Genomic DNA, 23,651 nt, shown 5'->3' with positions numbered 1-23,651 from the left:
GTGCTTTAAGCACCGTGATTAATGGGTTGCCCCAAGGGCCCTTTATCAATGTTTGCATATAGATTATTTTCTAAGATGCAATTAATAAAATTCTATAAGCAGAAGTCTTTGTGTAGAGAATGTTCCTTTTCTCAGAGTAGGACCTGGCGATGAAGGACATGTTCCGCCTAAGCTACTAAATGAAACACCAGTTAGACTAGTTCTGTGTGAGAGAATTCACCAGTTAGACTAGTTCTGTGTGAGAGAATTCACTATACAAACTTCATAAAGAACCTCAAATAATAAAGAGGAATGCAGTCTCAAAGGAGCTTCATTTTATCTGGTCTTACAGGTAGATAGGTAAGCACAAAAAAGGCAGAAAGACACTTCATAAAGAATCAAAGGGGAGGAGATGGTGGGAGAGCTGGGATGAAACTGACATGTCAATAAAAGAAGCAATGGGCCCTTCCTTCACTTCCCTTAGCTATTCTTAAATGACTGTTTTTGGAGGACTCTGTGTGGTGTCCTGGGGAACCCGGACTCCAGAGAGAAGTTGGCTCCTCTATGTTGGCTCAGAAATGCTCTGTAAATTTCCAAGAAGACAAACTCCAGCCCCGCTCTCTGCTAGAGGGGTAGAGTTACAGCACATCAAATATAAGTTGGGCCTAGGAGATTCAGAGGAAAATTGCTTGCCCTGTGATATGCTGACACTCAACACCATTATTCTTCAAATACACACAAGACCCTCCAGCCGAGTAAGGAAGAGCGGTGAGTCCAGAGACACCTGGAAACTGTGTAAGTCACAGAAGGTGGAATTACAGAGAGAGAAAAGCAAAACACCCCTGCATCCCACTCCAGTTAGATTAACGTACAAAGGAAATCATGGCCACATTTCAAATGAACACCACATTCCTGCCTTCGAAGGACTTAGACTAAGGAACTTGTTGCTTTTAAGCTGGTAGTGGGGAAGGGCTGATTTCATCTCCTAAATCTCTCCCTCTTCTCCATAATCTTTTCATGATCATTTTTGGCAGTGTGTACTAAAAATAAACAACAGAAAAGGGCCATCAACACTCTTGTCTCTCTACCACACACAAGAGCAGCTTCTGCCCTATGTACCATCTTCCTTAGTCTCCAAGTAATGAAATCCACACATGCATATCAGGTGTTTGTGTGAGACAAGGATATTTTTTTCTTATGTATTAATTACTCTGGGCAAGACACTACTATTTGGCCTGCATCTCCTCATCTTTCACATAGGAAGAGTGTGTGAACGAACCTTTTAAGCTCTAAAGCACTGAAGTGAAACTGACATTTTTGCTCAAACATCTACAATCTACCTGCAGATTTTAAAGATGAGACACTAATTCTCTCTCATCTTTGAATTAAAGTTAGAGCCTCAGCCACCCCTACCAAAATCAGAAACTCTTAAATTGCACAAAGAATGGGGGCTGGGGAGGGGGGGATAAGTAGAATGGTTGCTGTTACTAACACAAGTCTTTACTGTCCATTTTACAAGCTAGGGCCAAAAGAAGATACACAGGAAGAAAAAGAAAGTCTGCCTGGCCTTGTAAGCCCTCTCATTTTCTGACCTCTAGTGGGACAAGGCTGAATTTAAAGTCTTAACTTCCTAATACTGTCAAACCTGATTACCCCAGGCTTGGAGTGGGGTGCAAGGTGAGAGGATAGATGTCATATGATGGGTAAGAACATTACCTCGTTGGCCTGTAGGAATAAAGGCCTTATTTTTCTATCCACCCCTTTTCCTTCAAAACAGATTTTCTCTTTGGAACAGATATGTTAAGAAAAATCAATATCCTTCCACCCCAAAATGCTCTCTTCCAGAAAATTTCATTATGTTCAAGTTTTTGAAAACATTCTGGCCTTGCTGTTTATTCCTGTATCAATAATTTAAGGTCAGCCACTGTTTCCCATCACTGGAACTCAGTTTCCTCATCTGTAAGCTGGGGAGAACCATCTCCATTGGCCACCTGAGGTTCTATGTAAAGATCCAAGGCTGTGAAAACATATCACAAAATGAGAAAAGTGGTACACAGGTGTTTGCACATGTGCAATCTACATAATAGACCCCAGCGTTCTCAACCCAGGAAGGCTTAACCCTATTAACATATCTTGGATTTTACAAACTCAACCATAGCCTTAATTAAACTGCTCCCAAACAAAGGAGCTAGCTAATTTGCTCGTCTGAACCTTGGTTTATTTCTAATCAGATGCTATGAAAGAAACACCATCTCAGTGGCCCATATGGACCTAGGGGAAGATTTAAAAACAATCCATGAATCATATCTGAGCCTTTAGTGTCTCAACTGTCCTGTTCTACCAGAGAACCATTTCTTACTTAAAAAAAAAAAAAAGTGAAATTAGTGGCAAGAGCTCAGGATAAAATGATTGGTTTTCATTTCTACCCAAAAAGCACCAAATGGTCCCTGAGCTGCTGCAGGGCTAGGCCCCAGTGAGAACTTGAGCTCCCGAAGCCGCAGGACCCTCACTGCCACCCCAGAGACAAATGCTCTGAGCTCCGTTTTGGCCCTTGGGATTTACAGACTTCCTTTGGAGCTTTGGAAGATTTGGTAATAAGAAGACATAAAAGAGACAAGAATAGAAGAGTAATACAGATTAAAAGAACTTTAGGCAGAACTATATTAAAGATAAAAACACACTGATTTGACTCCCCACTAAAGAAAAATATTTGCAGGGAGTAAGACCTTGGCAAATGCACTGACTCCAGAGTTGTCACAGCCACAAGAGTATGAGTCAGATGATTATGCCAGCTGGCCTACCACAAGGGTGTGTGTGTGTGTGTGTGTGCGTGTGTGTGTGTGTGTGTGTGTGTGTGTGTGTTGAGGAAGAAAGTGATACAGAGGAGCTAAACCTGGAAGGGTACAATTTTTTTTTCCCTGAAGTGTTAGATGCATCAGCAGATTTCTGAGAGTCCTTTCCTCCAGGTCCACCTGACAAAGGCAGGCAGGAACATCTTACCCCATTCACTGTCATTCCCTCCTCTTTTCTTTATAATGAAGTCGAGGTAGGAATATGGTAGTCCCATGGTTGATAAATCTGGCTCTCCAGGTTAGTCCAGGGAATCAAGAAATGAAGTAGGTCAACTCTGGGGAAATAAATGGTGGAGTATGAGTCCATTGGTAGAATGGGCTAAGAGGTGACCCATTCATAGCGCGCTGCACGTTACAGTCACCCTGATGCTGTTGTGCTATAGGAACATGGCAGGAGAGTCCAAAGAGAATGAAGGGACAAGGCTTCCAGGAGCCCAAGAGACCTAGAGAGGGAGTAGAACAAGTTATAAATATGTAAACAATCTCATCAGCCCCTACTCTCCTTACTCCCACCACCAACAAACACATGGGTTAGACCAATGATTTACGATGTAAAACCAAAATTCCACCACCTTGCTAGGGAAATGACAATTTTACTCTATTGTAAATTGATGAGAACATTATGAAGTTGGGTTTGGCTACATGCCCCACATATTTAGAGGAATCTAAATACGTTACAGAGAGGAGATGCTCTTCTCAAGTCTCCAAAGGCATACCACAAGGCAGAGGATGAGAATGAGGTCGGTATGGTCCAAGGAATAAAGCCAGGACTCACACATGAGCGCTATTGGAAGACAAAGTTTTTTTCTTTATGCTAAACTCAAATCCACAAATCATACTATACCTTGGGCAATAGGGAGCTCTCTATCATTTCAAGTATGACTAAACTATACAAACACCAGTGAGAATACAGGTTGAACATCTCAAATGTAAACATCCAAAATGCTCTAAAAGCTGAAAATTTTTTTAGCACTGATGTGATGCCACACATGGAAAACTCCACAGTTGACCTCATATGGAGGGGTTGCAATCCACATAAAGCTGTACTAAAATATTGCATGAAATGACCTTTAGGTATAAGTGTAAGGAGTATTAATTTTGTGTTTAAGTTTGGGTTTTACCCCAAGACACTTCATTATGTTTATTCAAATCTTCCAAAATCTGAAATTTGAAATACTTTGAGTCCCAAGCATTTCAGATAAAAGGGACCATAGATTAATTAAAGGCCTTGGAAGGGGGATTATGTCAGATGACCTTGAAGTTATGTACACTGACTGATTTGGCATTGGTCACCTTTTCTTACAGGAGGTGTAGAAATTGGGAAACTAAGGCAGTCATGGCATTAGCAAAATATCTATGTATCTATCTACCCATCTACCTATCGAAATGGGAGGTGAAAAGCAGCTGGTTAGTTGAAAATTACAATTCTATCCACTTTGTGTCATAGTGTTGCACACTACCTAAGGCTAGAGAAGGGAGTGTTGGCTATGGAATAATTGCAATAGTGAGACTGAATGAGTTCTAAAATGAAAACTCCAAATCTGGGCTCTAGCCCAGTTTCACCACTGATTTTATTTACAATTTTGAGCAAATCTCTTTTCCTCTCTGTTCCTCGGTTCTTGCCTGTGTAAAATGAGGCTAATGTGCTCTGACCTGCTCACCATAAAGAGGTGTTATGAAAGTCATATGAATGCAGATGTGGAAAGGATGTATAAATTTTGACTGCAGACAAGGAGAAGACAGAAAATCTAGCACAGTTTAAACACCTCGAATGCATGAGATATTATAAAAGTCACTTGCACGTATGTTTTCCATTCAGTCATCCCAAGACCTTACGAGATGTGTAATACTTTTTCCTTTTTATATGTGAAGGATCTGAGGCTCAGGGAAATAAAAAGATTTACACAAGGTTCAATAGCTATCAGGTAATGGAGGTTTGTTTGAAATACAGGATATCTAGCTGACAATGCTTGCTATTATCCCTACTATGCCATTCTACTTGTATACGTGAGAGAACATCAACTGAGTATCCTGAAGCCCTGAATGAGTTTTCTATAGGCCAGGATGGAGAGATTCATGTCATGGCACCTTGGTCAGTTCCCTGACAATTTTAGGCCCAGAAGTGTGATGCCTGAGTGGATCAGAACATCAGCATTGTTACTGTGTTGCCCCTCCACCCACCACCAGTGTTCCTAGCTTGCTGTTGTTTCACCATCCCCAGCAAACTTAACAATAGGGATTCTGAGGGAAATTTCGTGAGGGTTATCCATAATTTCTACCCCACCTCTCCAGCTCACCTCAGTAGAGTTAAGGGCTGGCAACTTCAAAGGGCACATTGAGCTGCAGCCTGTCTCCAGAGCTTTCGTTTGCGTTCCCCCCCAACGTCTCAGCTCCAGTATAGGAAGCAGAGCTGGAAAGCTTTTGCAGGTCCAATTCTGTGCATTCAATGGGGGTGTGGACCCATTGGGAGTGGCTCTCTGAAGCGCAAGAGGCCATGGTAACGGACTCCTGTGTGGGGAAGCCACGAGTCGAGCTGCAGTCGTCATCCAGGATGGGGTTAAGTGGCTGGCTCTCAGAGATGTTTTCACTCACTGGGGACTCTGGGCTGGTCTCCTGGCCAGGTGGCTTGGGGAAGAATGACTCTTCTGCTGCCTCGTCAGCCTCAAACTGCACCGAAACTCCTGCAACTCAAAGCAGAAAGCCACTAGGTCACCCAAAGGCAGGGACTTTACTCAGTAGGGCACCTGGTCCTGAGCACAAGATGGGGAGGCATCTTCCAACAGCCACTCCCCTTCCACTCTTACAGGAACCAAAGTACCTAGCTCTAGGCTGACATAACATGTTTGAGAAAATACTCACTTTCCAACATCAGATTGAGGCTAATTTGGTTCTGGGTCAGGAAATAATTTATCAAGACAAAGGAAAAAGACATTCATTCTTTGTTGGAAACAGGATTATGACCCTCCTTCTAGTACCATGATCTTCATTCCCTGGTGTCACGTCACAGTATATTATGTTCAATGGTGAAAAGGATTCCATAGATGGAATTAATGGGACTGATCCTAAAATAGGGCAGTTATTTATATTGATATTGATTTATCCAGATAAGTCCAGTGTAACCACATCCTCATAAAAGCAGAAAAGGGAGATATGGACATTGTGACACAGCAAGGTAAGCTGCTAGATTCCATGTTAGTGTGATGATCTGGGTGCTGGCAGTTCTTCTTCCATTCTGTCTCCCTGCTAATGTACCTAGAAAGGCCATGGAAGATGGCTCAAGTTCTTGGGCCCCTGGCATCCAATCAGAGACCCAGATGGAGTTACCAGCTCATGGCTTCTGCCTAGGCCCGTTATGGCTATGGTGGCCGTTTGACATTCGGGGAGTGAGCCAGTAGATCGAACATCTTTCTCTCTCTTTCTCTCTCGGAAGATCCATTTATGTGTGTGTGTGTGTGTGTCTGTCACTACCTTTCAAGTAAGTTAAAATAAACATTTGGGGATGGCAGAGTGATGTAACAGGCTCATCCTAAATGTGTGGCACTGGTATCTCACTTGGGTGCAGGTTAGAGTCCAAGTTGCTCTACCTCCAAGCCTGCTCCCTGCTAATGGCCTGGAAAATAAATAGAGAATGACCCAAGACCTTGAACTTCTGCACTCATGTGGGAGACCTAGAAGAAGCTTCCGGCTCCCTACTTTGAACCAGATCAACTCTGGTCATTGCAGCCATGTGGGGAGTGAACCAGCAGCTGGAAGATCTCTGTTTTTCCCTGCCTCTCTCTCTCTCTCTCTCGCTCTCTAACTGGCTTTCAAGTAAAAAAAAAAAATAAATCTTTACAAAAAATAAAAATAAACATTTAAAAATGGAAATGGAGGGCAAATGAGACCTAGAAAGTGGCAGTGGGATGTGGCATGGGAAGAATTCAACCCACCACTGATACTTTTGAAAACAGAGCCCGCGTGCCAAAAATTAGGGGTGCTTCCAGAAGATGGGAACAATTTTAAGCTCCTAGCCAGTAAGAAACTGGGATCCCAGTTCTACAACAGAATGAAACTAAATTTTGCCATTTGCCCAGGTGATCAATTAAGGAGATTATCTCCAAAGACCTCCTGCAAGGAATGCAGTTCTGCCAACATCCCAACTTCAGCCTTGTGAAACTAAACAGACACCCTGCTGAGCATACTGAACTTTTGAACTATGGAACTTATAAAGATAAGCTATTACATGTGTAACAATTTATTACAGCAATGACAGAAAAATAATACACCCTTAATGCATGAGTCTGATCCACTGGCAAGTTACAAACCGGCAACCTATTGGACGTGTGTGTATTTGATCTTCCCCATCGTTATTGCAGGTTTGGCCTTTTAATCACTCTGCCAGTGTTTCACATTATTTCATACAACAGTTTGTATTCCTGGTTCTCTTGAGAATTTTAAAGATCTTTTAGCCCCGACTACTCCCTCATGGTAACAAAAGGTTCTCCTTCAGACAAGATACATACCCTCTAGCTAGCCATAGGGTCCAATTCTCTCTCTTGTACTTTTCACTGGATCAAATTTGCATGTTACTCTCAGCTACACAGCACCTTCTTCAAGTCTCTATAGAGACCATGAGGAAGCTGGCTGCCCTCATACCCCTGGGGCAGTCAATTTTCTCATTATTTGATGAAAGAAGTGGGGAAGAGATAATGTTACCCATTTCTATTTTTTTTTTTTTCCTGAGAGGAAGAAGATATGTTCTGAGACACTCCTTCACATCTGTCTTACTGAGCTCTAGGTCCCAACTGCTTCACTGTCTGTGCTATACACCCATGCCCTTATCTGAAACACTGGATTTCCAAGTCAGAAACAGGATGGTTCACCCAGAGCCACAACATTCTAGGAGCTGTCTAAGAGGAAAGGAAAGGAAGTTTGAGAAGGGTCATAAAGGGACAATAGTATTTCATCTCTACCTAAGCCACAAGCATAGTCAAATATATCGAATAACTTTTTTTTTTTTCAAAGTCATCTGGGAGGCTCCAGAGCCCAAACTGATCAAGACAATGGTTATGACGGACCTCTTCTCATACAAATAAAATGAAGTTTTACAAAGTAGTGTGATAGAGCTAGTGTTTAGACGCAGCGGGTTAAGCCTCAGCCTATAACACCGGCATCCCACATCAGAGTGCCTGTGAGTCTTGGTTACTTTGCTTCTTACTAATGTGTCAGGGAAGGTAAAAGATGATGGCCCAACTACTTGGGTCCATGCCACTCATGTGGAAGACCAAGATCTAGTTCTTGGCTCTGGCCTTGGGTTGGCCAAAACCTGACTATTACGGCCATTTAAAGAGTGTATCAGCAGATGACAGATACCTCTGTTTCTCCCTCTCTATTACTCTGCCTTCCAAACGAATATATAAACAAAATCTTTAAAATCAGTGTTACAGGGCCAGTAAGGTAGTATATCATGCTAATCCTCTGTGTATGGTTCTGGCATCCCATTTTCTCCACTTTTGATCCAGCTCCCTGCTAATGTCCTGGAAAGTAGCAGGGGTACCAAGGTGCGTGGCCCCCTGCATCCACATGGTAGACCAGGAAGAAGTTGCTGGCTCCTGGCTTCAGACTCCCCAGTTCTGGCTGTTGTGGCCATTTGGGGAATGAACCACCAGATGAAGGATTTCTCTCTCTAGTCTGTTTCTTTTTTTTGTATGTGTGTAACTCTTTCAAATAAAAATACACTTTCATTATTTTTCTTTATTTGAAAAGCAGAGTTACAGAGAGAGAGAGAAGGAGAGACACACAAAGAGAAAGAGGGATTGTCCATCTGCTGGTTCACTCCCCAAATGTAGCAACGGCCAAAACTAAGTCAATCCAAAGCCAGGACTTTTTTTGGGTCTCCCACATGGGTGCAGGGGCCTAAGGAGTTGCGTCATCTTCCACTGTTTATCCAGGCAGAGACCTGACTCGAAAGTGGAACAGCCAAGACATGAACCAGTGCCCCTATGGGATGCTACCACCACAGGCAGCAGCTTGGCCTACTATGCCATGGTCCTGGCCCCCAAAATAAATAAACCTCTAGAAACAAAAGAAAGCAAAACAAAAATATGGTAATGCTTTGGCCTTACTAGGCTCAATCAGAATCCTGATTAACCTTTTAATTAATCTAGTAAACTTTATATTCTTATTAAATAAACTTCATTGACTAATTCAAGTGTCTGTTTTGGTATCTCTGCCTAAGCTTCATTGATGTTACACTGAATCTCAATACTGTAGGCTGGAGTTCTAATTCTGTCTGGTCCTGATCAACCATTACCCCACATCCTTCATCTTCTTTGTCAGTGATCTAAACTTTCTTTCCCAGATTCGGTTAATTGATGAACTTTTACTGAAAACAGATCACAATGTTACTGTAACTGCAAATAAAACCATCCATTTGGAATTTCACTTGGCTACTTCCTATGGGCTTCTTGGAGCATCAAAACTGACAATGCAAAGAACCCTAAGTTTTTTTGTTTTGTTTGTTTGTTTTTAATTCCTCTGGACCCTGGGTTTTCAATGATCTCCATTTGAAACATGACTATACTGAAAATAGTTTGGTAGAACTCACACATTTTTATCATAATTAGATCTCAGATAGTCAAGCATTTTTTCATTCCTGACGTGTTCCAGAACCTGTATCCATTAATATAGATAGAAGACTAGGAAACCAACTTATTAAAAAACTAATATTTTATCTCTCATTGGAAAGAATAGAGAGAAAGGAACTCATCAAACTAAAATAAACATCTACCTTTGTGCAGCAGTTAAATTCTCATTGTAGGTAGATTTCAATCTCATGTCTTCAGGTTCCTCTCCCAAGGAGTGAATTTTGAAACACTGAAACGTCAAAGGACTAAGTACCCTAACTCTCGAAGTTTGTCTCAGTCATCTTTGAAGTCCCATATTTTCCACTGCTGCCCGGATATCTCTGAGCCCAAATCATCACCCTGGATGCCAGGAAATGCCCGTTAACTTTCAATCCCTGAAAATGCCCATTTTCTGTCAATAAGAGCTTTGCTTCCCATTCATATGAAACGTGAAGCAGCCACCCTTACCACGCTGGCAATGTCTGTTGAAGAACTGCTTGCAGTAGAGGAAGAAGAGCCCCAGGAAGGCCAGGGTAAACAGCACTAGCAGACTGCTCACCAGTGCAACAAGTGGAGCCTCCTGAGGGGGCACTGTGGGTGCATCTGCCTTCACTAAGCTCAGTTGGAAGGCACCTGTGAGACAAAAAAAAAAAAAAAAAAGTGGAGGAGATAGTAGTCATAATCAATAGCTATCGTGACGCTGGACCTGCATTTTCTCAGGCCATCAGCCTCTCTGTGGGGCCTTCCTTAATTAAGGCTGTATGCTAGTTCAGAGTTTTCGTAGAATAGTCAAAAGTATAAAGAATAAAGCAGAGGTACTTGCCTATGCTGCTAATATGGTATAAATTAGTATAATTAATCAGATAGGTACATAAGCTATGTTTTCTCCATCTAGTTATATACCGTAGAAAGTGGAAACAAGCTAAAATGCTCATCAGTAGAAGATAAATAAATCATGATATAGCACCAAGATTTGATATTATTATACAAGGTAATAAATCTTTACATATCAATGTAAATAATCCAAATGGGGAAAAAACGGTGGGAAACAGTACATAGAGTGATATATCTATAGAAACATATAAATTACAATATTAGCACTTTTTGCTCATGAATATATATAAATGTCACACAAGCATGTAAATACTAAAACATTAGTGGAAAGTACAGCAGAGACCTATCGTGCTTGGCCATTAGCCACATGCTCCCTTTTGTTCCTCTTACACCCTTGCAGCAAAGCCATCAGACTTCTTCTGGCCAATGCGTTTTGAGTGCAAATAACATATGTCATTTCCACATTGAGAGAATTAAGAACTACTCTATCTCTTCTGCTTACTTCCCTTAACCGGCAACTGCAAGCTACATGGTCCAGAAGGCACAGTCATTTAATAGAGAAAGGTCTTCTACTGTCATTAAGTCACAAAGACCTGGATTTGTTACTGTAACATAGCCTATCAACAATAGTGGTATCTGAGGACAGGTAGGAAATACAGAACGGAATTCAGAAAGGATTTAAAAAAGAATTCCAGTAAGCTTATGGAGCCTTCATGACTTAAATCTAAAGCAAATATGCAAAAAACTAAGACTTACGAACTTTATGTTCAGTAACTGAGTATTTTTATTTTTTCTATTTTCTGCAATTTAAAATATTCTATAGCTTTTTATTACCTCATGATCTTAAGTACAAAACTAATTTTTAAAAAGATATGAGACAAAGATGACAAATACAGAATAATAAAGCTATTTACTAAGCCCTAGTTTTTAAATCAGTCTTTCATAATTCCTAAAACTTAGGGCTCCTCATAAATCTCGTATGCTAATAATTCAGGAGTCAATGTCATAGTGTGGCACGCTAAGCCTTCACCATTTTGGCACCAAAATCCCATATGGGTGCTAGGTTGAGGACCAGTGGCTCCACTTCTGATCCAGCTCCCTGCTGATAAACCTGGGAAGGCAGGGGAGGAGGGAAAACCTACATGAGAAACACAGAGGAAGCGCCTGCCTCCTGAGCCCAGGCATCAGCATGGCCCAGCTCTGGCTAATGCAGCCATTTGAAGAGTGAACCAGAGAACGGAAGATCTCTTTGTCTCCCTGTAATTCTTCCTTTCAAATAAAAATAAATCAATCTATAACAACTAATTCATAAGTGTTCAAAAGTTGAAATGCATAAGTGCTTTTAAACATTATTTGTTTCATTAGGCCTAGACAACTATTGCATAAAGTATGAAAAAAAAAAAGTCATCGTAAATCACCTTCTTTTCACATGGTGAAAATGAGGTTCAGTGGGTTTGAATTATTTGTAGGACGTTACATACATATTATGACTTGAAATTAGGATTCAAATCTGATTCCCTTGCTACTGTACAATAAACACTATGAGACATACTGCATTCCTTAGGAAAGGGGAAGTCTTTACTAGCCTATTTACTGGATGAGGGAGGAAACGAGAGAAGGGAACTGGATACACACACTGAACCTCAGAGGTGGGGGTCTGCTTCGTGCACGGGATGCACTCTTGGTCCTGTAGGCCTCCAATGCGTGTCTTTCGGTAGAACCTGTAGTCAAAGCAATAAGGAATGGAAGGGTGACCAAATGAGCAGTGCACTTGGACCAGTCCTTCCTGAGATCACTCATAAACTTCTATGAATCTTGCCCTCCAGGCAACCAGCAGCTCTCTGGTCCCATTTCTGGTACCATGCCAGAGGCCTGGACATTCAACCTCTTTTCCCATTTACCACACCCTAAAACTAAATGGAAAGCTGGTTCCAAAAGAGAAACATTGCTTTATATCTACCATGTCATCGTGTTTGTTTGTTTTTTTTTTTTAACTCAACAGTAAAATTTAGCTTGAATTTCAGAGCTGAAGTTTATAGCGTGACTGCCATGAAAAAGCTGTTTACTATGCATCTATGACTGATCATTTGCCAGAAACATTACAGGGGGTCTTGGGAAGATACTGTTTCTCCTTTGTAGCAGTTCAGATGAATATGATGTAGACAGTGAGGATACATCAACTATGGTCTGGGAGGTAATGATGAGAGACATTTGAGTGACAAAAAAAATTCCTGGGATGACCAACTGGTGCAAGGATTAAGAAACCGCTCGAGATGCCTACATCCCATATCAGACCGTGGTTTGAGTCCCAGCCATACTTCCAATTCTAGCTTCCTGCCAATGTACATCCTGAGAGGCAGGCGATATTTCAAATAGTTGGTTCCTGCCATCCACACAAGAGCCCTGGATTAAGTTCTGGGCTCCCAGCCTCAGCTTAGCTTATGTTTGTCTGTGGAAGAAATTTTGGGAGGAAACCATTTGATGAACTATCTCTGTCTATACATTGGTCTGGGTCTCCATTTCCATCTTTGTCTGACTCTGTCAGCCTGTCTCGATCTCCCTCTGCATTTCAAAGCAAAAACAAATAATAAATCAACAGTAAATAAATTTAAAAAAAAATCCCAGAATAGCATGGCTCAATACAGCAGGCTCACCTGGGCAGACAGTCCCCACAGACAGCATTAGAGGTAGGTGTGCAGTTGGCCTTTTGCACACGATTGATAACCGCACAGTTGATACAACTCTGACATCCGTGGTGGCCCCAGCTACTTTTGTACCTGCGAGGAGGGCAGGCTGTGCAGTAGGCATCTCCCCCCTCTCCATAGCCACAGTCCTGCAGAGAGATGGGGGTCATGAGCATTGCTCTACAGGAGCTTGGGAAGAGCAGCAGCTACGGGACAAGTGAACATTATATAAAGTTGTAACCCTATTCTTGGCCCATAAACTCAATTTACTAGGTTAAAGTCAGTATTGAAAATGGAATAGAACAAAATGGGATAATGTTATCAAATCAGTATATAGCATGCAGTATAACCAAATGTCTGTAACAGTCAGCATAGCTTAGGTAGGTGATACTATGGGAAAAAAAAATTAATAAATCCAAACCTTGGAATCTTTGTTTTCCTGCAGAAATGGTTCTTTTCATTTTACTCATATGTTCTTGGTTATACATACTGCCTTGTCATTAGTAATTTCAAATGTTCCACAATAGCGCAATTCTGCCATGTACCAAAACCCCAGGAATTGGAAATATTTGTCAAACAGCTATAATTACTACCCACAGCAGTCTTGTTTTTATACATTTTACTGATGAAATAAAGGTGATCATGTTAGGTTGCACTTCAAAATGTATTTCTTATTCTAGATCATGTTCAAATATGTTGAATTTCATCTGATCCTTTATCTCAGGTCTGATATGAACTCAGTATAACTTTGAACCAGATACTCCACATCATTTTTACATCATCAGGGACTTCAAACCCTGAATGGATTGGAACTGATGGTCATCCAGCTTTGCTAGCCTAACCTCCCTAGAGTAAGCACCTGCCTGATATTAACCCAAGGTTTTTCTCAAGTTTTGGATGCATACAGAGTTTCTATTTGGGGTGATTAAAAAAGAAGTCCAGTGAGATTTGTGCTGGGGTGTAGTACGCCAAGTCTTCGCCTGAGGTGCCAGAATCCCACATGGGCTGTGGTTCAAATCTCAGCTGCTGCACTTCAATCTAGCTCCTTGCTTATGGTCTGGGAAAGCAGCAGAAAATGTAGCAAGTGCCTGAGCCTCTGCACCCACGTACGAGACCTGGAAGAAGCTCCTGCTGGTTTCTGGCCTCAGAATGGCTCAGCTCCAGCCACTGAGGCTATCTGGGGAGTGAACCATCAAATAGATCTCTCTCTTTCTCTCTCTCTATCTCAGTGTCTCCTTCTTCATATGAATGCATCTGTCAGATACAAATAAAAAGATTTTATTCAAAGTTGGGCAAAGAGAACATGGCAATGGTTTTACAGCATTGTGAGTATGATTAATGTAATTGAATTATATACTTAGAATTTTTAAAATAACAAATTTCAGGTTACATTTTATGCCAAACTTGGAGGCTGGAGACATCCCAATATCTTACTCCAAAGCATCCTACAAAGCTACAGAAATTAAAACAGTGCAATACTGACAAAAAAGCAACACATAGATAAAGGAAACAAAATATAGAACCAAGAAATTAACATGAATACATAAAGCCAACTGAGTTTTAACAAAGATGCTGTGAACATACACTGGAGAAGGGACAGCTTTTTTCTTTTAAGTAAGCAATGCTGGCAAAATTATGTGTGTGCATGTGTATTTCTGCGCGCACATGTGTTTCATATATAGATATATACCTATCTATCTGCCTATCTATTTATGTATATATACAGACACAGATATGAAATTAGATCACTACCTCTCAGTATATGCAAAAAATCAACTTAAGATGGATAAAAGACCTACAATATGACCAGAAACCATGACATTGCTAAAAGAGACATTTGAAGACATTGGAGTAGGCAATGGCTTTTTGGTTAAGATCTCAGAAGCGTAGGGAACAATGCAACCCTAGACAAACGGGATTACATCAAACTCGGAAGTTTCTGCTAAGCTAAGGAAACAGTCAAGAGATATTAAACAGAATGAGAGAAAAGGTTGTAAGCCACTTGTTGGATGATGGATTGATATCCAGAATATATAACGAATTCAAAACACCCAATAACAATAAAACAACTAATCCAGTTTAGAAATAGACAAAGGAATTAAATGTGCACTTCACAGAGAACAGAACATGGAGAGGGCATTGTGGCGTAGTGGGTTAAGCAACCACTTAGTATGCCTTAAAGTGCCTGAAATTAAGTCTCACTTGTTTGCCAATATACTTCCCGCTAACGACCACCGTAAGTGGCATACTTGGGTCTGGGTCGCCTACATTTAAGACCAGATGGAGTTCCTGGGTCCTGGCTTTGACCTGGCTGCTGCAGGTATCTGGGAAGTAAACAAGCAGATGAATGATTTCTCTCTCCATCTCTCTCTCTTTCAAATAAAAAAAAAATGGCCAACAAATCTATGAAGAAATTCTCACCATCATTTCCCAACAGGAAAATGCAAATCTAAACCATAACAAAATATTACCTCATCCCAGATAAAATATCTATTATCAAAACACAGTAAGAATTATCAATAATGATGTAGAGAAAGTGGGGAGTGGTGGTCTTGGAAACTGTAGAGGCAAATGGAAATAAGTAGAGCCATTATGGAAAATAGTAGGGGGTCTGGTGCGATAGCGTAGTAAAGTCCTCACGTTGCACGCCTGGGATCCCATATGGGTGCCGGTTCTAATCCCGGCTGCCCTGCTTCCCATCCAACTCCCTGCTTGTGGCCTGGGAAAGTAGTCAAGGACAACCCAAAGCCTTGGGATCCTGCACCCAAGGTGGGAGACCTGGAAGAGGTTCCTGGCTCCTGGCTTCGGATCAGCTCAGCTTCAGCCATTGCAGCTGCTTGGGGAGTGAATCATCTGATGGAAGATCTTCCTCTCTGTCTTCCCTCCTCTCTGTATATATCCACCTTTCCAATAAAAATAAATAAATCTTAAAAAAAAGAAGAAGAAGAAAAGAACATTTTTGGAAGAGTCCCTTTAAAAACTATAAACAGGAGCCAGCATTGTTGGCAAATGGATTAAATCACTGTTTGAAAACTGGCATATCATATCAGAGTACAAGTTCAAAATCTGGCTTCTCTGCTTCCAATCCTGCTTCCTGTTATTGTACCTGGGGGGAAGCAGCAGGTGGACCAAGCACTTGAGAACTGGCCCATTACCACCAGTCTGGGAGACCAGGATGAAATTTCTTGGCTTGGGTCTGGCTCAAGCCAGACTGCTATAGCCATTTGGGGGGATACACTGGTGCATGAAAGTTTTCTCTCTCTCTCTCTGTCATTCTACTTTCAAATAACTAAAACAACCCCCGCCAAAAAAAATTTTTTTCAAAAAATTAAAAACCTCAATCTGAACATGGGAGTTATTACTACAGACTGGGAGGATTTGGTGGGAGTGAGGTTCAATAACAGGAACGAAAACAGGACTCAGTGGAGGTACAAAGATTGTACTGGTATACAGCACAGAGGTGGTTACTGCTTACAGTAACATATACTGTAACAACAAACGGAAGAAAGGAGTTTCAAGTCTCCAATCATAATATGAGGTCAAAGACAGAAATGCTGATCATCTTTATTTCATCAGTACAGATATTATATGTATTTATATATTGATATGAAACACTGTGCCCCATTAATACGTATACTTATTGTTAACAATTTTCAAAATAATGCTATATACCAAGTGACACTGAATTTTCGGCTTTGAGTCAATGATATGGTATGTAAACTGCATGTCAATAAAATCATGAAGCAGTGACAGAGCATCTAAAAGACTGAGTCCCTAAATGAATGAAAATAATCCTCCCACTTGTCAACTCCTATTGGAGTTAGAAATAAATCCTTGATCCGTTACATCACAACATTTAATATTTATTTGTGACAGCAGGTAGAATAACCTGAATTCATACACTTCACAGGGATGAGATTAAACATCAGCCAGTCTCTAACTGTTCCAACTACCATGCCCCGTTGCTTTGGCTGCTCTGGCCTTACCCAATACCTCAGAGCTGTCCTCACAAACAGCTCTTCCGCCACATCCTGCGCCAATACATGTGAAGGGTCTAATATGGGTGCCTTCTGTCTTACTTTCTACTCTGGTTTTCCTGGGAAAGCAAAAGGCTTCTCGGAGTCTCTGCTGTCTACAACATCAGAAAAGTAACACGTGCCATCTCTGCTTGACGGGATTGTCTAAGGACGAAGGAATAGGAAATACAGTGTAGTAACGAACCTCACTGATACACCCAGTGCCAGGGAAACCTAACTTTAACTCCTGTCTCTACCACTAGCAAGCCATGGAACACAATCTAAATGACACAGAGAAGAATAGTATGGCCCCTGCATAACTGTTAGATACAACTAGACTGCCATGTGAAGAAAATAAAATCATAAAATTTGATTGATTCCTCACACACTACACACCAGAACAAATTCCAAATGCATCAGATATTTAAATACAAAAATGAAAATTTGCAACTACTGAGATGAAGTATAAATGTTTTTTTTTCATTCATGTGGAAGTAGAGAAATCTTTCCTAATTATATTTCAGAATTGGGAGGCAAAAAAAAAAATACAAAGATTTTAATTAGATAAAAATCCAAAGAAATCTTTGCCAGGTAACATATTCATATACAAACCAGAAGATAAATGACACACTGAGAAAAACATACATTTCTGATATCAAAGACTAAGAAACTTTTAAAAATAAAGTCAACATCTCTGACCTCAAACTATATACATATGTACAAACATGTAAATGATTTTTAAATATTCTAGATTTTGTAATTTTTGTCTATCCAGGTGCCTTACACAAACAGAATAAACAATAAGCAATAACTAGAGTAGAAGAAAAAGTCTGAAATATACAACAAAATTAGGAAGTGCAAATAGATAAATAAGCAGAAAACAGTGGTATAGTCCTTATCAAATTTAAAAAAGTTAAAACAAAATCCCTCATAAAGCCATTTAAATTGGTTAGTTAATATCACAAAGGAAGGCATAAAATGAATAAACAATAAAACATGTATTATTCATTTACAGCTAAGTTTCTGGGACATGGGAATTCTGTGGCATCTTGAAAACACATGTAATTGCAATGGAAAACAGAATTTTCCGAAGTGTTATCTAATTAATGTATCTCAAGAATCTTAACGTCATATGTATTATTTACCAGGGTAATTAGACTGTATACTGCCTAATTATAGCATTAATTTCTGCAGTGATTTGTTTGCAGCTATAATTTATAATTCATGAGTAAACTTTTAAAATAAACAAAGGTAACTAAAAAAAAAAAAACCCTCATGTCCCAGATGCTGTTAGCTGCTTATGCAAATGACTTTTTCCTTACTGACAGAATAGTGATTTCATCCAAGGCGGCATGATGACCACCCTCAAGAATGGATTCTTGATTGGTCCTTGTTTAATCGTGACAATCCCGTTCTGACCTGTCAGATGTTCATTTCCCAGCCTCCTTTCTAGATACCATTGCTACATCACCCACTTGTGTGCCATAAAGCATACAGGGAAAGCTGCTGAGAAGCTTTTGAGCAAAAAGCAAACAATCCTTCCCTAGTGAAACTGAAGCTATTTTGAGCCTGCTTCTTTGATCACAGTAGGAATACATGTCTTGAACCGTGGCAGTTTTGAGGAAAAAAGCAACAAGGTGGTCGAGATGCATGAAAGAGCCCTGGGTCCTTGATGACACTGTTGACTTGCCCAACAAATAACAGGGCCATCCATCTCTAGACTTCATTTATGGTGGCAGTCATTATTAAATTTTATGTCACTTTCAACTTAGTACATCTTAGTTGATTCAAAGACAAAGCAATGTGCATTGAAACCATCTAGATGTATCTGGCTCCGAAGTTCTTGTATCTGTTTTTGCTGTACCGTTTTAACTTTGAGCAAGTCACATATGATCTTTGAGCTTCAGTTGCCTCAAACATAAAAGGGGCCTCTGAATACCTTTATGATGTGACTGTTACTAAGAGCTCCTTACAAAGCACAGACTATTTGACAAATACAACACACACATACATAATATATATGTTATATATGATGTTATATATATATATTATACAATATGTTATATATCATACATGTTATATATTACATAATTATATATTATATAATGTGTGTGTATGGCTGTTTCCGAATTATAAAGATTCCAATTCATTTATTCTCTCAAAGATTTATGGTGGTGCTGAAGTAAATAGTCTAAGAAGCACTGAACAAACGTGTACACCATCACAGCTTTCTTTTTAAGAATTGAGTAGCAACAGTTTGGCAGATATTTTTCCCCCCTTGAAGAAAGAAGTTCAGCTTTGTAAATATGAATGATTTAAAATAATAGGCATCGCATATGATGGGAAATATTGTGATACTTTTTGACATGATATCTAAAACAGATTGTGCGGCATAGATGTTGTGATGTAGCAAGTTAAACCACTACTTGTGAGGTGGCCTCCCTTACTGAAGGGAGGGTCCAAGCCCCAGCTACTCTACTTCTCACTCAGCTTCCTGTTAATGCACCTGGGAAGGAAAATAAGGTGATCCAAGTACTGGGGTCTTTGCTGCTCAAGGAGAAGTTCAGGATGAAGTTCCTGGCACCTGACTTTGGCCTGGCCCAGACATGGCTGTTGAGGTTATTTGCATAGTGAACCAGCAGATGGGACAGCGATGTATGTGTGTGTGTGTGTGTGTGTGTGTGTGTGTGTGTGTGTGTGCGCGCGCACATGTACGCATGCTTTTAGACCGAAAATTGCTCTATTTTCTTCCAGGCACATAGTCATGTCACTCTCTTACCCAAACCCCTCAAAAGTGTTTCTACTATACTTAGAGAAAAAAAAAAAAAAGGAAAGTTTGTTCTCACAGACTTTCATGCCTCCACATATTCCAGTGCATATTTCCCTTAAGTACCATTCCTTCTCAATTCTAAAACCACACTTTCACTAACTTTCTTTCTCTGCCTTGAACATTCCTAGCTCATTTTTGTGTAGGAATTTTGCAATTAATGTATGCTTTCCCCGGAAGGAGTCTTGCTCAAGAGACCCTCTCCTTCTTCCTTATCTAGCCTCTATGTCCCCTGTATATTAGACCTTCGTTAAATTCGTGTGGTAGCTTCATATTTGGATTCCTCACTCATCTATATATCTTATTTATTATTTATTTCAATATTCAAGAGGTAAGGTCAATAAGGACAATGTTTTTGGTCTGTTTTGCCATATCCATGATGTCTACAGCCATGTGTGACACTTTGCAGGTACTGAGGAAGTAATGAATGAGAGCATGAATGAGAGCATAAAATAAGATGTGATGGGCTGGTACTGTGGTATCGCAGATAAAGCAGCCTCCTATAGCACCAGCATCCCATACAGGTGCTGGCTCACATCCTGGGCACTCCACCTCAGATCTATCTCCCTGCTAATGTGCCTGAGAAAGCAATGCAGGGTGGATCAAGTGCCTGGGTCACTGCACCCTCACAGGAGACCAAGAAATAGTTCCTGGCTTCAGACTGGCCTAACTCTGGCTGTTACAACCATATGGGGAGTGAGCTGGTAGATGGAAGATCTCTCTGTGTCTTCGCTCTGTGCCTTCTCTTTGTGCCTTTCTTTTTTTTTTTAAGATTTATTTTATTTTTATTGAAAAGGCGAATATAGGGACAGGAGAGACAGAGAGGAAGATCTTCCATTCGATGATTCACTCCCCAAGTGAGCGCAACGGCCGATGCTATGCCAGTCCGAAGCCAGGAGCCTCTTCCGGGTCTCCCACGCGGGTGCAGGGTCCCAAAGCTTTGGGCCATCCTCGACTGCTTTCCAGGGCCACAGGCAGGGAGCTGGATGGGAAGTGGGGCAGCCGGGATTAGAACTGGTGCCCATATGGGATCCCGGGTGTGCAAGGTGAGGACCTTAACTACTACGTCATCACGCCGGGCCCTCTTTGTGCCTTTCAAATAAAAAATAACCTTAAAAAAAGTGTGACTATATAGAGACCATCTTCTGGCTCATTTCTTTCAGTCACAGTTGCATCTCAAATGTAAAACCACCTTCGTATTAAGCCACCAATGAAGTATCTGAGTCAGGAGCAATTAAGCAGTTGCAACCTCACTCCTGCTTAACTTGCTGGTTATTTGCAGTTGATTCTTTCCTCTAATTCTTTGCTTTACACAGACAGCTCTGTGATCCACATTTTCCTGGATAAAGGACAAATTTTAGCCTTCTCATTTGTTCTCTTGTTCTCATTCCCCAAACCTGGTATTCAACAGTAGGCCTTGTTTCAGTTGACAGATTTCCCTCATACAAAACAGTCCTCTAGGATATATGCATCCCACATCTCCTTTTGCATTACCTTGTCATTTCATGAAATCTTCCTTTGACCTTGCTCCTGACTCTGATCCTTCTGGACTGGCATGTAGCAGGAACTGTGACTGTTGGTGCCTACTGTTCAAATTTCATGTTTTGCAAGGCTCAATCCTAGCTGACGCTGACTAATCTAAACTTGTCTGATCTCATTTTCTAGGCTGGTTCCTAAGCTGTGGGAATAAAATCACTACACTGACTAGTGTGCCTTACCTTGGAGAGCTCCTGTCCAGGACCACACTGTAGGCAGGTGACACACCGTCCCCACTGGTCCCAGTACTCATTTTCTTGGCAATCCATGGTGGAAAAGCTGTGGGTAAAGAAAACAAAAACTAGGTAGCCGATTGTAGTAGATAAACAATAAATCATGGCTTCCATGACACTTAGCTTATGGGTCTTCTTAATCCAGTCTCTGGCTCTGAGTTCCAGAGAACAGGGAAACCAATATAAAATGTTTATTTCCTACGCCCTGAAGATATGCCAAGAACTCTTTTAAATGCTTTTACACTCCATAACTCATCCAATTCTTAATACATTCATATCTGGGATTATTATTAGCTCCAATTATTGCGACAGACACCAGCTGTGTGAATCTGGGCAAATTTCTTGGCCCCTGCAACTCAATTTCTTCATCTGAAAAATGGAGCTAATACTAACTGGTAAGGAGAATGATAAATAGTTGTCTTCTGCCCACAGGGTACAGAAAAGCACCAATCCCTTCATACATGATCACCTCTCAATGGTTTAGAAAGCATTTTTGTTTGTTTGTTTGTTTGTTTTTCTTTTATTTATTTATTTATTTTTCACATTTTATTATTATTGCTATCATTTTATGATACAGTTCCATATTCCCTTATCCCCCTCCCAATTCCCTCCCCCCCCCAGTTCCTTTATATCATTACTAACATATAGTTCTTCATACTCAGTCATACGTTCATCATTGCGGGCATGGACAATGGCAGAGAGTCCAGAATCCTATTGTCAAAATATAATATAAACAGTTTCACTGTAAGTCCATCTTTGTCTGGAAACAGAGATGCCGACCACACTGCATCCTCACATCTGGTTGTTAGTCTCCATTACATAACTACTGTACGTTCTCTTAAATGAAAAGTCATGATACAAAATCAACAACAGAAAGAAAAATAAAAATTTACAATGCAATGAAGTTAAATGACATGTTACTAGACATGACAGTCTCCATTACATAACTACTATACCTTCCCTTAAATGAAGAGCCACAAAACGAAATCAACTTCTGGGAGAAAAAAGAAATTAACAACACCAAGAAGTTAAACAACATGCTATTAAATGTATAACGTGTAGCTGAAGAAGTGAAAATCAAGAACCTTCTTGAAGAAAATGATACCAACAGAAAACAACAAAACCCATGTGATATAGTTTCCGCTGATCTTTGTTGGAGTGTGTCTCCTCTCGACAATAAACAGATGGGTTTTGTTTTTTAATCCAGTCTACTAATCTATGATGTTTGATTGAGCTTAAGCATTTTCACATCCTATGTTATTTGATTTATATAATATCCTTAAAAAGTAAGTGGCATAAGTATTATTATCATGCTTCCCATTTCCCAAGAGCAGTCTTTGATATGTCTGAGAACTGCTAGCTGCCATTGCTTCAGCCCTAGGCAGAATGAGAAGGAAGGATAATCCAGAGTGCAGAAATGTCCTGGTGTACTAAGGTACAGAAAAGGGGAAACATACTTGGGACAAAAAAATCTCATTAACATTGAACTAGGAATTGGCCACTATGTGTCCTGACTCTGGGAAACAATCTTCCTGGTTTGCTCAGGACAAAGATATTTCCCACAGCATGGAATTTTCAGTGTAGAAGCTGGGATAATCTTGGACAAATTTAGGATTATTTGTCCTCCTACCTGGCTCTTCCTCTTTCAGTTTATGGATGAATCACTTAGTGTCTTCGGGCCTTAATTACTTGATCTAAGAAAAAGGAGTAACTGTTCTTCATCTGCATTCTATGGTTCTGGGAGGGATTAAATGAGGTGAAGTCGAACAATCTGTTCTGACGGCCGTGGAGAGCTATAACATGTCCAGATGAGAACTTCAGTGAAAGAGGTTCAAGCAAGCACTGCATGGGGATCATGCTGCTCAAGAGGAAAGGAGGGATAAGGTACTTTTGCTCACTCTTAAACTCATGTCAGGGAAACTCTTAGGTGTCTCCTCACAGTATTCAAAGTTCCAAATGTGACTTGCAGTCAAGAGAGATGTATATGTGTACCTTTGAAGGCTACCATTCCTTCCCTCAGAAGTTCCCAACACAGATGTGATAAATCAACCTGACTGGCATTCGTGCCTAAAGTACCATCAACTA

At 40.5% G+C, this 23,651-nt stretch overlaps 1 protein-coding gene across 1 annotated transcript in view; it reads right to left on the bottom strand.

The window, feature by feature from the left end:
* Nucleotides 1-3,232: 3,232 nt before the first annotated feature.
* EDA2R (ectodysplasin A2 receptor) overlaps nucleotides 3,233-23,651 on the bottom strand; it is a 36,228-nt gene continuing 15,809 nt past the window's right edge. Inside the window, exons 2-7 of the mRNA XM_041002283.1 lie at nucleotides 21,516-21,612; nucleotides 12,925-13,103; nucleotides 11,906-11,991; nucleotides 9,905-10,069; nucleotides 5,129-5,512; nucleotides 3,233-3,274 (exon numbers count right to left, since the gene is read on the bottom strand). Coding sequence (XP_040858217.1) covers nucleotides 5,139-5,512; nucleotides 9,905-10,069; nucleotides 11,906-11,991; nucleotides 12,925-13,103; nucleotides 21,516-21,602 — 891 coding nt within the window. The 5' untranslated portion in view covers nucleotides 21,603-21,612 and the 3' untranslated portion in view covers nucleotides 3,233-3,274; nucleotides 5,129-5,138. The remainder of the gene's footprint in view (nucleotides 3,275-5,128; nucleotides 5,513-9,904; nucleotides 10,070-11,905; nucleotides 11,992-12,924; nucleotides 13,104-21,515; nucleotides 21,613-23,651) is intronic.

The sequence above is a fragment of the Ochotona curzoniae genome, unplaced genomic scaffold (genome assembly GCF_017591425.1).
Source record: "Ochotona curzoniae isolate NIBS_2020 unplaced genomic scaffold, NIBS_Ocur_1.0 contig_1274, whole genome shotgun sequence".
In the NCBI taxonomy this organism is placed as follows: domain Eukaryota; kingdom Metazoa; phylum Chordata; class Mammalia; order Lagomorpha; family Ochotonidae; genus Ochotona; species Ochotona curzoniae.
The sequence above is the reverse complement of the archived record's forward strand: the minus strand, read 5'-3'. Positions and strand labels throughout refer to the sequence as shown.